Below are 14,349 nucleotides of genomic sequence, written 5' to 3'. Positions count from 1 at the left end.
TGCATCAATACGCACCCAAAACCATGTTTCGAGGCATCGCAATATACAACAAAATCATCATTGCCTTCAGGAAGCGACAAGATAGGGGCGGTGGTTAACTTTTTCTTCAAGATTTGAAACGCGGATTCTTGCTCGGTTGACCAAATGAATTTCCTTCCCTTGTGAGTTAACGCGGTTAGCGGATGTGCAACCAAAGAGAAATTTTCGATGAACCTACGATAATACCCGGTGAGGCCTAAGAATTGTCGAATGTGGGTAGGAGTAGTAGGGGTTTCCCATTTGCTAATGGCTTCGATTTTTGCGGGATCGACCTTAATGCCTTGGTCGCTTACGACATGATCGAGAAATTGAATTTCCTTCAACCAAAATTCACACTTGGAGAATTTGGCATAGAGTCGTTCTTGTCTCAAGAGTTCGAGCACAAGTCAAAGGTGTAGTTCTTGCTCTTCTTCGCTTTTAGAATAGACCAAGATATCATCGATGAATACAATAACGAACTTGTCGAGATACGGTTTGCACACGCTTTTCATAAGATCCATGAACACCACCGGTGCGTTAGTTAGACCAAATGGCATTACAAGAAATTCGTAACAACCATAGCGAGTTCGGAAGGCGGTTTTGGAGACATCTTCCCCCTTAACCCTTAGTTGATAATAACCCGAGCGGAGATCGATTTTTGAATATACACAAGACCCTTGTAGTTGATCAAAGAGGTCGTCAATGCACGAAAGAGGATATCGGTTCTTAATCGTCAATTTGTTTAGTTCACGATAGTCGATGCACATTCGTAGGGATCCATCTTTCTTCTTAACGAATAAAATCGGAGCACCCCATGGTGAATGGCTAGGTTGGATAAAACTACGGTCAAGTAGTTCTTGGATTTGACTTTGCAATTCTTTCATTTCGGATGGAGCAAGTCTATACGGTGCACGTGCTACGAGTGCGGCTCCCGGAATAAGATCGATTTGGAATTCTACCGGTCGATGAGGTGGAAGACCCGGCAATTTGTAGGGAAAAACATCGGAAAAGTCACTAACAATTGGCACATCATCGATATGCTTCTCGTCGGTCTCGACTTTCTTAACATGGGCTAGAATCGCAAAACAACCTTTACGAAGGTATTTTTCAACTTTAAGGCACGAGACGAGGTTGAGTCCGGTGCAACTCTTATTGCCATAGACAATTAAGGGTTCGCCATTCTCGATAGAAATTTGAATTGCTTTGAGATCACAAAGGATGTGAGATTTCGTTTTAGCTAACCAATCCATACCAATGATTACATCGAAGCTCCCTAGTTCTATAGATATCAAGTCAATTTCAAACTCTTTACCCATTAAGTTTAACGTACACCCCCGATAAAAATTTTCGACACTCAGTAGTTTCCCGTTAGCCACTTCAATGGTATAAGTAGTATCTAGTGGAAGTGGTGGAGTGCAAAAAGAAGGAGTCAAGGTCTTAGATACAAAACTCTTATCGGCACCCGAATTGAATAAGCAAGAGACATAAGAATTGTTGAGAAGAAACGTACCCGTGACTAGTCCATTGTCATCTCGGGCTTCCCCGGTGTTAATGTTGAAAGCTCGGCCGCGTGCATTGGGGTTAGCTTTCTTCTTTGGGCATGCATTTATAAAATGACCCGGTTGGCCACATTCGAAACAAACACCCGTTTTCGGTGCATTGGGCCCCTTTTGAGCGACGGGGGAGGCACTTCTACAATCGTTGGCCACGTAACCACTTTTTCGACATTTGTGGAAAAATGGCTTGCCACATTCACCCAAATGATGTTTGTAGCACTTGTTACAATAAGGTAGATATCCGGCATAGCCCTTCTTGCCATCGGAGGTGAAAGGCTTTTTGGTGAAGTTGTTGTTGTTGTAGTTGCTTGATTGAGTGGCTTCCCATTTTCTTTTGTTGCCACCCAATTTATCCTCGGCCTTAGGTGCCGGTACTACGATTTCATCCACCGTTTCAATCAATTGACGGGCCATCTTTAAAGCGTCTTGTAGGTTAGAGGGTTTGGATGACATTACCCCGTGTTTGATGCTCTTAGGAAGGCCATCCATGTAAAGTTCAACTCGTAGAGGCTCGGGATTTACAAGGTTTGGACAAATTAGAGCTAGCTCGGAAAACCGTTGATTATAAGCGTTGAGGTCGTTTCTGACCGCTTTCAAACCTCTTAGCTCGCTTTCAAGCCTTCGAGTCTTTTCGCGGGGAAAGTATTTGGTGATCATCTTTTCCTTTAAATCGGGCCAAGAGAGAGCGTGTGCTTCATCGGTACCCACCGATTGTACATATGTATTCCACCATGTGAGAGCGATGCCGGCGAAAGTGTGGGTGAAATATTTGACCTTATCTTAGTCCCGACAACCGCTTATGCTAAAAACGGCTTCCGTTTGCTCAAACCATCGAGTGAGAGCAACCGGTCCTACGGTCCCATCGAAAGTGTGAGGTTTGCACCCCATGAAAGCTTTGTAGGAGCATCCCTCGTTTGAGTTACTGGCTCCATTGTTGTTGTTGTTGTGGTTGTTGTTATTGTTGTTGTTGTTGTTGTTGTTGGATGAGTGACCGGCCATGGCCGCATCTACGGCGGTGGCTATCATTCATTGAAGAGCTTGTTCGGGAGTTTCATTGCGTGGGACTCGGCGAGGAGGCATTGTTCCTTCAAGACACAAGAATATCGTTGATTAGTATTCTCAATAATACTAATCATGATATGAAATAAAGAAAGAAAATTTTCCATGACACGCCCTAAATTCTTTATGTTATAATGTCGGAACGTCCATATGAGTCACCGTAATATAATCCCGGAAATTATATTACCCTAATTCATATGTGCATTCGACATTACCTCATAAACTCAAGGTGGCGTGTTAATCAAATTAAACAACGTGAGATTAAGATGGAATAAGAGTTAGATATGAATAGAAGAGTTCGAGTATAAATGCACAAGTAGTCAAGTAATTCCTACTTCAATTCTATATGCCAGTTGTAGTCTAGACTCACTAATGTACCCTATGACTCGGGGTTGACACCAATGAACTCTAAATCCCTACAACCAACGCTCTGATACCATCTATAGCGACTCGACAAAATCGTCATTAACGGCGCCGTCTACTTAGGTCCCGTCACGTGGTCATAAGTCTTTAAAACAACGTTTGACCAAAATATGTCGCATTCATTTCAAATGTATGGATGTTTCGAGTTTACAAAAGTAGTTCAACGACTAGTTATATTACAACGTTTAAAGTACAAATAAAACCTATGCGAAACAATTTAAAGTAAGTCAAAAGACGCTCTATGTATGCATGTATACTCGAAATCCAATCAAGTATCAAAAAGTAGAGTGCGGAAGCATGTATCACTTAGCGTTCAAGAACCTGAGAAAAACATATAGAAAACTGTCAACAAAAAACGTTGATGAAATCATAGGTGTATTAGTAAACGTAAGTATTTGAACCACAAGATTTAGTATAAGTTGATTATCCAAATCGTTTGCATTCCAAAGGTGTTGTTTGTATCACGAGCACCCAATTATCAAGGCTTAACTGAATGTTACCTCTGAATCCATAGTGTTAGAACATACACTGTACCGATAAAATTATAATTCATTCGCTAACGGTAGCAAACCGTCCGAATAAGGGTTCGTTAAACCCGTATGGTCACACAACATAATTACTCGCTTACACCCTACGAGTGTAACTAATGATAATCGAATTGAGGATTTTTGTTCTAACTCATACGTAGAATGTTTGTTTTCGTACTTGTGTTTAATGTATAAAAGTATAAATCGTTTATGTTTTCTCATCCCAAGTATAAGTATAAAAGAGTAAAAGTGGGACTATGATCTCACCTAGATGGCACGGATATAAATGTACTTCACAAAGTAACGTGTGCAAGAACGAATGCTAGTCTTGACCTAAACAAATAGGTTGTATCAATATCGGTAAACATGGTCGGTCAAAGTTGTGCAATTAGTCCTATGACTCATTACGACTCGATTATATAGCATGTGAATCAAATTGTCAAGTTTCATGCAAGCATAAAGTATACAAGAAGATTAGAATGGTTTAAACAAGTATCGGTTATGTTTGAATAAAAGTCAACTTTGGTCAAGTCAAAGTCAACAAAAAGTCAACACGTTCGGGTCAGGTCCTGAACTATTTTTCTGAGCTAATTATTCATATATAAGCATGTAAGAACAAGTTACATGTTAATCGGAGGTGCGTAGCATAGTTAGAATTTTTCGTAAAATGGTAAAGTTGATCAGTCCCTAAACGCGGCCATTGCCGCGCCGCGACACTATGCGTGAGCTGGTAACTGGGCTGTTTTAATTTGTTCAAGTCTCATCCAAACTTCAATCAAACACAAATTACGAACCGTAAACATTCAAAACACGTATCTTATATCGTTGGAAAGGTAATTTGACGAGGAATATAACTAAACACGTTTCATCAATCAAATTCATCATTTGCAATAATCGGATTTCCAAATTGAATGATCATTAAATGTCCACCATAAATGCTTTCAAGTTCATAAATGCACTTTGATGATTCGGGAATTAAATGCACACATGTGATACGCAGTTTCGTAGATAATTACGCATACAATACAACTAAATACTTATAAACAACATTGCAAAGCATTCAATGCATCAAAAGTTCATTTTACTTCTATCAAACCCTAACTCAAAATCACAAATTTTACAATTTTGTTTATGAAGCTTTTCCATGTCAACCTACATAGCAAATTGAAGCTAGTGATGCTAGTAACACATTTAATACATGCACTTTTAACATCTACCAACATTTAAGCATCCAAAACTCAAAATCAAGCCCACCCATTTCAAGTTCATGCTAGTTACTCAAAATAACAAGATCGAGCATATAATTCACATATTCATGTTAGACTTGAGCCATAGACACTAATTAACACACTTTTAAGTTTAAAAGATCAAGATAAAGAAATTTAGTGTTTTTAGAAAGTTACCCAAACGAGATGAAGTTGGTATGGAATCGAAGAGGAAGTTGCAAGGATTCCAAATATGAAATTTGTTTTGAAGAACGCTCACTAGATCGAATTTAGATGATGAATGTATGATTTGGGTGTTTGAGAGCAAAAGTGAAAGTATGAGATGAGAAGGAGAAGTGAATGAGTGGTGGTGGGGAGGTTGAATAGTTCCATTAGTCACCACTTTGCCCACTTGACAACAATAGTCCCTCGAGTTTAAAAGCGGGTGCGCGAATTACCTAAACGAGATGTTTTAAAACGCGTATTAACGGAAGATGTTATAATTATTTAACGGACTTAAAATAATTAAACGGAAATTAAACGGAAAAAGACGAGATGTTACATAAACGAAGTCCAATTTCTAAACCATGTTGTTAGTGGTCAAGGTATTAAAGTAGATCTCGCAAAAATCGAAGCCGCACGTAATCGGGTAACCCTCACGACTCCGACTTATATTCGTAAAAATTTTGGATCTCGCCGGTTATTACCGAAGATTCGTTCCCAACTTTTCCCGTATTGCTCGTCCTTTAACCTCGTTAACTCATTAAGGGAAAAATTTAAACCTCTCCGTGTCCGAACCTTGAACGTGGTTATCCACACCAACCTTACTAGCCAAATTCGTGTTGCACAAAATGGAACTCAAATATGGAAATATTTCTACGTGAACGCCTGAAAGGCATCCTCTCTCGACTCGAAATCAAGGAAACAGAAATTCGTTATTTTGCATGAAGAATTAGGATACTTAATTTCGGACCCGATCAACCTTCTCATCACCACGTACCACGATACATAACTCTGTTATTACACTGTTACCGTCTGATATTACTGGAACCCAAGATAACATACAATCCAAGGATACTCCTTTCTTCTTTGACTTATCGTCCATGCGACTGCATCGAAAATGAAAACTCCTCCTATCATTACACTCATACTTCCGTATAAGGAAATCTTATCATCCGATCTCTCAATGGGGAGGGGCCCCTCACACAATCCCATATTTCACCACAAAGGGGAATAACCTTATTAAACGTATTCAGAAACCGACGAGATAGGAAAACTTGCACAACTATTCATTGAAGGGAATTCTTTTCCAACACGGTGTACCATTGTCAATTATCTCGGATCGAAATGCTCGTTTCACTTTTAGATTTACAAGAAGCCTTGGGAACACGTTTAGACATGAGTCGCGTATCATCCACAAACCGACGGACCAAGCAAACATACGATTCAAATCTTGGAAAGACATGTTACAAACTTGTATTGTTGCCTCTAGTTGTTTCCTCTTACAATGATAGCTATTACCCGAGTATTAACGCCGCACCTCTTCGAAACTTTATATGGTTGCAATTGTCGTTCTTCTATTTGCTGGGCCAAAGTAGGTGACAAGAAAATCACCGGATCCGAACTCATTCAAGAAATAACTGTTAAGATCGTTCAAGTCCGAGAAGGGCTCAAGACGGCCCGTAGTCGCCAAAAGAGCTATGCCGATGTTAGACGTAAACCTCTCGAACTCCAAGTGAGTGACCGCGTAATATTGAGAAATCGCACCTTGGAAAGGTGTAATCCGTTTCGGGAACGTGGAAAGTTAACTCCGCGATATATTGATCCTTTTGAAAGCTTAGGGCGTATTGGACCCGCTACATACCGTTTAGATCTTCCGACTCAATTAAGTTTTCGTTTATCCTACATTCCAGATATCAAACTTAGAGATGTGTCCTGCGGAACAGGAACTTGTTATTCTTTTAGATGAGCTTACTATTGACGACAAACTTCACTTCCTAGGAGAACCGGTTGAAATTATGGATCGTGAAACCAAACCATGAGACGACGTAAAATCCTGACTGTCAAAGTTCGTCGGAATGCCCATGGAAGTACCTTCACTTATTCGTAGAATTGGCAACGCGATGTCTCGAGGAAGAGACATCGACTACTACTTCCAACTAAATTTCGGGACGAAATTTCTTTTAAGGTGTGGGTAATGTAACATCCCGCATTTTTCCGTTAAATTATTTTAACGCCCGTCTTTTTTATTTTATATAATACTCTTCGTATCTAGATTCGTATCTTCCGTTACTTAGCGTTTTTAATATTCACGTTGTTTAATTATAACATCTCTCGTTTACTCTAGCGTAATTTAAAATATCCGTTCGGTTAATTCCCGCACCCGACTACAAACTTGAGGGACTAATCGTGTCAAGTGGCCAAAGTGATGACTAGGTTAACTAGTCAACCACCTCTACTCATTCATCCATCTTCTCTTTTACTACTTCCACTTTATTCTCTCAAACACCAACTCAAAGAATCATCATCCATTTTGAATCTAGCAAGCGTTCTTCAAAACAAATTACATATTTGGAATCCTTGCATCTTCCTCTTCGAATCCATACCAACTTCATCTCATTTGGGTAACTTTCTAAAAATACTAGATTTTATGTTCTTGATGTTTTTGACTTATAAAAGTGTTAGTTAGTGTCTATGGCTCGAGTCTAACATGAATATATGATTTGTATGCTCGATCTTGTTGTTTTAGTGTAACTAGCTTAAACTTGAAAAGTGTGTGTTTAATCTTGAGTTTTGGATGATTAAATGTTGTTGTAATGTTAAAGTTCATGTAAATGTGTTACTAGCATCACTAGCTTCATTTTGATGTGTAGATTGTTTAAGAAAACTTCACTAACATGATTATTGATTTTGTGATTTTGGTTAGGATTTGTTAGACTTAAATATGAACCTTTGATGTATTGAATGCCATGAAATGTTATTGGTAAGTGTTTGGTTGTATTGTATGCGTAATTACCTATGAAACGGCATATTATATGTAGGTAGTAAGTTCCCGAATCGTCAAATTGCATTTATGATCTTGGATGTATAAATGATGAACATTTAATGCGGTTTTGGTTGTTGTAAATATCAGATTAATTGATGAAATGTGTTTAGTTGTTTTCCTCGTCAAAATACCTTTCCGATGATATAAGATACATGTTTTGATTATTTGCGGATCACAAATTGTGATTGTTTGAAGTTTGGTTCGTGCACTTGTGTGATTTCAGCAAAGCAGGGTCTGTATACCATTTGGACGCCGTCCAAACACTTGGACGCCGTCCAGCCCTTCACTGCTGGACGCCGTCCAGACTATTTGGACGCCATCCAAATGAACTGCCAGGGACTGTCCAACTTGGTCATTTTTCGTTTAATTTCAACTATGCTACGCACCTCCGATTAACATGTAACTTGTTCTAACATGCTCATATATGATTATAAAACTCAGAAAAATTGTCCGAGACCCGACCCGAATGTGTTGACTTTTTTGTTGACTTTGACTTGACCAAAGTTGACTTTTAATCAAACTTAACCAAATACTTATGCAATCGTTCTAACTCGTTTTTATACTTGTATTTTGCATGAAACTTGACAATTTGACTCACATGCTATATAATCAAGTCGTAACGAGCCATAGGACTAACTGAACAACTTTGACAAATCGTGTTTACCGTTATTGATACGACCTACTTGTTTAGGTCAAGACTAGCATTCGTTCTTGCACACGTTTACTTGTGAAGTACTTTTATACTCTTGCACTCAAGGTGAGATCATAGTCCCACTTCTACTCTTTTATACTTATATTTGGGATGAGAAAACATAAACGTTTCGTTTTACAAATTGAACAAAAGTACGAAAACAAACATTCCACGAACGAGTTTGAACAAAAATCCTCAATTCAATTATCATTAGTTACACTTGAATGGTGTAAGCGAGAACTTATGTTGTGTGGATCCATACGGGTTTGACTAACCCTCATTCGGACGTTTCGCTACCGTTATTCGGATGAAATATATTCTTTACGGTGTATGTTCTAACACTATTATGCAGAGGTAAATGATACAGTTAAGCTTTGATAATTGGGTGCTCGATAAACAACAATATCTATAGAATTCAAACGATTGGAATAATCGACTTACACTAAACTTTGTGGTTCAACTTACTTACTTATTAAACCTATGATTTCACCAACGTTTTTCGTTGACAGATTTTCTATGTTTTTCTCAGGTCCTTGAACGATATGTGTTACATGCTTCCGCTCACTATTTTGATACTTGCTTGGATGTCGAGTATACATGCATACATGGAGCATCTTTTGACTTTACATTTAACTGTGTCGCATACGTTTCATTTGTACTTAAAACGTTGTAATGTCACTAGTTGTTGAACTACTTTTGTAAACTTGAAACATCTTTACATTTGAAATGAATGCGACATATTTTGGTCAAACGTCATTTTAAAGACTTATGACCACGTAACGGGACCTAAGTAGACGGCGCCGTCAATGACGATTTTGTCGGGTCGCTACAATTATTAAATTTCAAAAATTATATGTGTAACTATAGAAGAAAATCATAAACATAAACATGAACTTTAATATAAGTGTCTAAATTTATTCATTTTGTTCAAAAACTATAAATTTCGTGTTTAAATACATGTTAAAATGCTAGTCAATTTTGATTTTGACCGATTTTGATTATCAAATTCGATTTTGACCCATCAATTGATGTTGACGGATTAGTCAAACGGATTTTAGAAAATCCGAACGAATTACTCTTAAAAATGATTAATCGAAGATTAATCTGCGATTAATCGGGTTTATAGCAATGGGAATGATCGACAACAAAATAAACATGGTACGGAGTATCTGTCAATTTGCGTGGGTGCAGCATTGTGAGTGGTTACAGAGGGTTACATGAGTCTCTTAAAATAAATCATAAACTTTAATCTATCAATCAACTTTAATTTCTCCACAATTTTAGGTTTTCATTCGTTCATCGTCACTCCAATTTCTCCCTGATTCTTTAGATTCATCTGGTAAGACATCTATATTTATTTCTCAGTTAATTATGCAATTTGGACGTATAATTTCACTACAAATTGATTGATTATCATCTTAATTGTCTCTCATACGAATCCTTGACATATATGTTTGACGTTGACGAATCAATGCGATTAGAAATTATTAATTATTGAATTTCAGGTTTTTACTAATAGTGTTTCATGATTGATCATCAATTCATCTTAATTGTTTGTTTAATCTACATGTTACTGATATGATATTTGTTGTGAACACCTAAAGTTATATCACACGTTACACTGTTATGGACATTGAACCGTGCTGTTGTTTCGTTTAACAAAAGCAATTTTTATATTGTTACATTTCGTTTTAATGTGAATTTTAGGATAGGTGACTGGAAGTTTAAAAAGCATTTGATGTAAGTTCATTTGCACATTAAAATTTAAAAGTACTGTAGGTTCAGTTTTGCTCATAAAAGGAGTGAAAGTTCAATTTCTTCAACAAAATGATAATAGAAAAACAGAAATTTCGTTACCTACATTGATTTTTTTTTCCCTCATTTTTTGTTACCTTTTTATGAGAAAAAAAAAGTTACAGTAGTTGTTTTGATGTACGAATGAACTTACTTTACCTACATGGATCATTTTTTAAATTTGCATTACCTTTTTTGTAATTTACATTTTGTTATATCAAGTTTATTATGACATTAATGAGGTTTCACAGGGGTTAGTTACAAAATGGACCGGCTTACGAGTTCTCCACGTCTCATGATTGTGTCCGATCTTGATCACACTATGGTAACTGTTACTCTATCAAACATATACGTTTAAAATTGATTGATGGTTAAATTCAACTAAATAAGCCTATTGTGTATTTACTATTTATTCTAGGTTGATCATCATGATCCTGAGAATCTTTCTTTACTAAGGTTTAACGCCTTATGGGAGGCTAAATACCGTCATGATTCGCTACTAGTGTTCTCGACGGGAAGATCGCCTACATTGTACAAACAGTTGAGGAAAGAAAAACCAATGCTTACTCCAGACATAACTATAATGTCTGTAGGAACCGAGATAACATATGGTAATGATATGGTGCCCGATGAAGGTTGGATTGAGTTTTTGAATCAGAAATGGGATAAAAAGATTGTTTCAGAAGAAACAAGCAAGTTTCCTGAACTCACTATGCAGGTATCATTCTTTGTTGATTACGGACAACACGATAAATGTTTAGTTACTTCAAAAATTAATATATATAATGCACATTGGAACTATTTTAATGCATATTATGTAATGATAATGCAGTCTGAAACTGAGCAACGTGAACACAAAGCTAGCTTCTATGTTAAGAAAGAAAAAGCTCATGAAGTAATGAAGACTCTTTCTGAACGTCTAGTCAGTCGAGGGGTGAGGCTTGGAATTTTACTTCAAACCATAGTGTTTAATGTTTAATTACATATCCAATGTATATAGTGTTGTGTTAATTGAGAACAGGAAAAGTTTAATAATATATTCTCGCATTGATTAAGGAATCTTTTTGGTTGTCAGTTAGATGTGAAAATAATTTATAGTGGCGGGATGGATTTGGATATATTGCCACAAGGTGCTGGGAAAGGGAAAGCTCTTGCTTATCTACATAAAAAGTTAAAGGCTGCAGGAAAATTACCCCAAAATACACTTGCGTGTGGAGATTCGGGCAATGATGCTGAACTATTCACTATTCCAGATGTGCATGGTGTCATGGTTTGCTACTCACTGCATTGTGTTTTCAGTAGAGGTAGCATATAGGTGGTTCATGGAACGGGTCAAGAAGGTCAGGTCCGGGTTAACAGGAACACAGTTTTGTCCAAAATGCTAGTTGTTTTAATAATTTACAGTGAGAGTCTTAATTCAATAAATTTTATTTTTTAATAAGCTAATTTATGTGGTTTTATGATTTAGAAAGTACGTTTGGGTGAGTTTGGACCCGTTGACCCGTTTCATTGTTATTTTACATTTCTGACAGTTTGAAATGTTAGAGATAAAAGAAAGCCTGAATCTAACCATTCATAAGGATGTGTAGAAACTGCCAGCTGTAGTTATTAGATAGTGTTCGATCCTTTGTATGACAAATATGATCTTTTTGCAGGTGAAGAATGCACAGGAAGAATTGTTACAGTGGTATGCTGAAAATGCCAAAAATAACCCTAAGATTATTCATGCAACTGAAAGGTGTGCAGCTGGTATCATTGAGGCTATTGGTTATTTTAAGTTGGGTCCAAATGTATCATCCAGAGATGTAACGGATCTATCAGATTCTAAGTTGGATCATTTTGATCCTGCGTATGAAGTAGTCAAATTTTACTTGTTTTTCGAGAGGTGGAGGCGTGCAGAAGTTGATAATCCAGAAGTCTATTTGAGCAATCTGAAATCTGTTTGCGTAAGTTTACTAACCATCTTCATTCATTCTCTAACATATGCATCAAATTGTTTGGTAAAAGAAGAACCATTTAAGCCTAATTTGTTTTTCACTAATGTTTAAACCAAATATTTGACCCTAATTTGGTTTTCGCTAAAATATTTTTAATACTTACAAAGTTAATTATTATTTTGAATATCTAAATCTAGTTCTCACATTAATCAATATATATTAGGGATACAATATGAACATTGTGTAAAAGGATATAATATAATAAAAAATGGTGTTTACAAAATATGCTTTAGTACGTAAGCATTTGGCATTGGACAAAAGATTAGCCCAAATTTGGTTTAAAAATGACTAAAAATTTGGCGGGACCGCTTGGGTTGATCTAAATTATCCAAATCCTTACACTGGTGTTTATACTTAATTTGTTTTTTTATAATGTTTTAGGGTGTATTATGCTTTAATAATATACTTTGGGTGATTTTTGACCTGTTTGACCTAGAGACAAGATATAATTCATGCCTACAAATTGCCACCCCCAAATGACTCGAATCTTCTGTGCACAACTTGATATTAAATTAGTTATATCGAATTAGAAGGGTAGAATAGGTATGGACCTTTGAGCGGGTGGTTTTGAACGTTAACAGTTCCTTTTGCAGGTTCCTAACCATATTCTTTGTGTTTTGATCTTTTGATGTAGTCTCCGTCTGGTGTGTATGTTCATCCATCAGGTGTTGAGCAATCTCTCCATGAATGTGTTGATAAATTAAAAGAATGTTGCGGCGACAAAAAAGATAAACAATATCGAGTTTGGGTCGATCAAGTTTTCCCTTCACAGATTGATTCAGACACTTGGATTGTTAAGTTCAAGAAATGGGAGCAAACTGGTGAGCTATAAATTTGCACTTGCGATAAACTTTTTTTAGTCAATATCATTACCACCCAATTATATGTGAAAGATAAACCAAACATTTTCTTGCCTAACCTGGCCCCACCCAAACATTTACGATCTATGAGTTTGTGGAAAATGCAGGTGAAGAGCAGCAAGGTTGCTTGACCACAGTTGTAGTCAGCTCAAAGGTAACGGTTTTATATAACTATCACCAATGGCACAAATTAATGATCTTTTTGTGCACTCTATTCTAGTAGACGTAACAGGTTCGAATTAGAGGTTGCAAATTCGACCTGGTAGTTTATGGATGGCCGATTTGGCCAGGTTCGATTTTTAATGGGTCAAATAGGCAAAAAAAAAAAAAAAAAAATTAACTCATAAAACATTCTCATATCTTTTACTCTAAAGTTTAGATTTTTTTTTTTTTTAAATAAATAAACTTATTTGACACAAAATTCGTCAGATTTGGACATAAATATTGACCTTTTAGTGGTTTTTGATGTGATTGTTTTGGTTTTTATCAGGATGTGAAACCTACCGAAGGGCTAACTTGGGTTCATGTGCATCAGACTTGGATCAATGGCACGACACCGAATACTCGCAATGATTGGTTCTTTTAAGATTGTACAGCCCACCAACCTTTCATATATCTTTCATAAATAAGTTGAACCGAAAACAAATAGAAATTTGGTATTCAATTTCACAGCTTCTTTTAATCACTCACACCTTATAAGTTGAAGTTGTGCTACAATATAATCTAAACAATCTCTACTTGTTGCAATGTTGCACATGAAAGGGGATATATACCAAGTTGAATTTCTTTATTTGACTACATCTATCAAAGAAGGGCTCTTCACTTCGCGTAGTATTTTTACGAAATTTTGGATGAACTGTCAAGTTATTGTTCATGTAAGCAGGGCGGAAACATAATATTCATCTGAAGAAAGGTTTATTTCATGTAACTTGACCAAAAAGGTGGCATAAAGAATCTCAAATGTAAGTAGAGAGACTACTTACTCGGTTAAAATGTAATACAATAGAAATAGAAAAATGTGCATAAATATGAATATAAAGAAGCAGAGAATGTACTTAGAACCTTTAAACTTCGGAAACTTTCCTATTAAATCAATACCGTAAAAATCACAAATTTTGCAAACTTGAATGCTCGTTTAAGACATCTCATTTCTGGATTAGATATTACTTTGTC

General features: G+C 36.6%; 1 protein-coding gene across 1 annotated transcript; it reads left to right on the top strand.

Annotated features, from left to right (window-relative positions):
* The first annotated feature begins 9,702 nt into the window (after positions 1-9,702).
* On the top strand, positions 9,703-14,021 carry LOC139844196 (sucrose-phosphatase 1-like). Its single transcript, XM_071834410.1, has 9 exons — positions 9,703-9,864; positions 10,571-10,644; positions 10,738-11,037; positions 11,152-11,253; positions 11,395-11,589; positions 11,975-12,265; positions 12,951-13,137; positions 13,284-13,330; positions 13,667-14,021. The coding sequence occupies exons 2-9, from the start codon at positions 10,585-10,587 to the stop codon at positions 13,760-13,762; spliced, it is 1,278 nt and encodes a 425-aa protein (XP_071690511.1). The 5' UTR covers positions 9,703-9,864; positions 10,571-10,584; the 3' UTR covers positions 13,763-14,021.
* The last annotated feature ends 328 nt before the right edge of the window (positions 14,022-14,349 follow it).

The sequence above is a fragment of the Rutidosis leptorrhynchoides genome, chromosome 4 (assembly GCF_046630445.1).
Source record: "Rutidosis leptorrhynchoides isolate AG116_Rl617_1_P2 chromosome 4, CSIRO_AGI_Rlap_v1, whole genome shotgun sequence".
In the NCBI taxonomy this organism is placed as follows: Eukaryota; Viridiplantae; Streptophyta; class Magnoliopsida; order Asterales; family Asteraceae; genus Rutidosis; species Rutidosis leptorrhynchoides.
The sequence above is the reverse complement of the archived record's forward strand: the minus strand, read 5'-3'. Positions and strand labels throughout refer to the sequence as shown.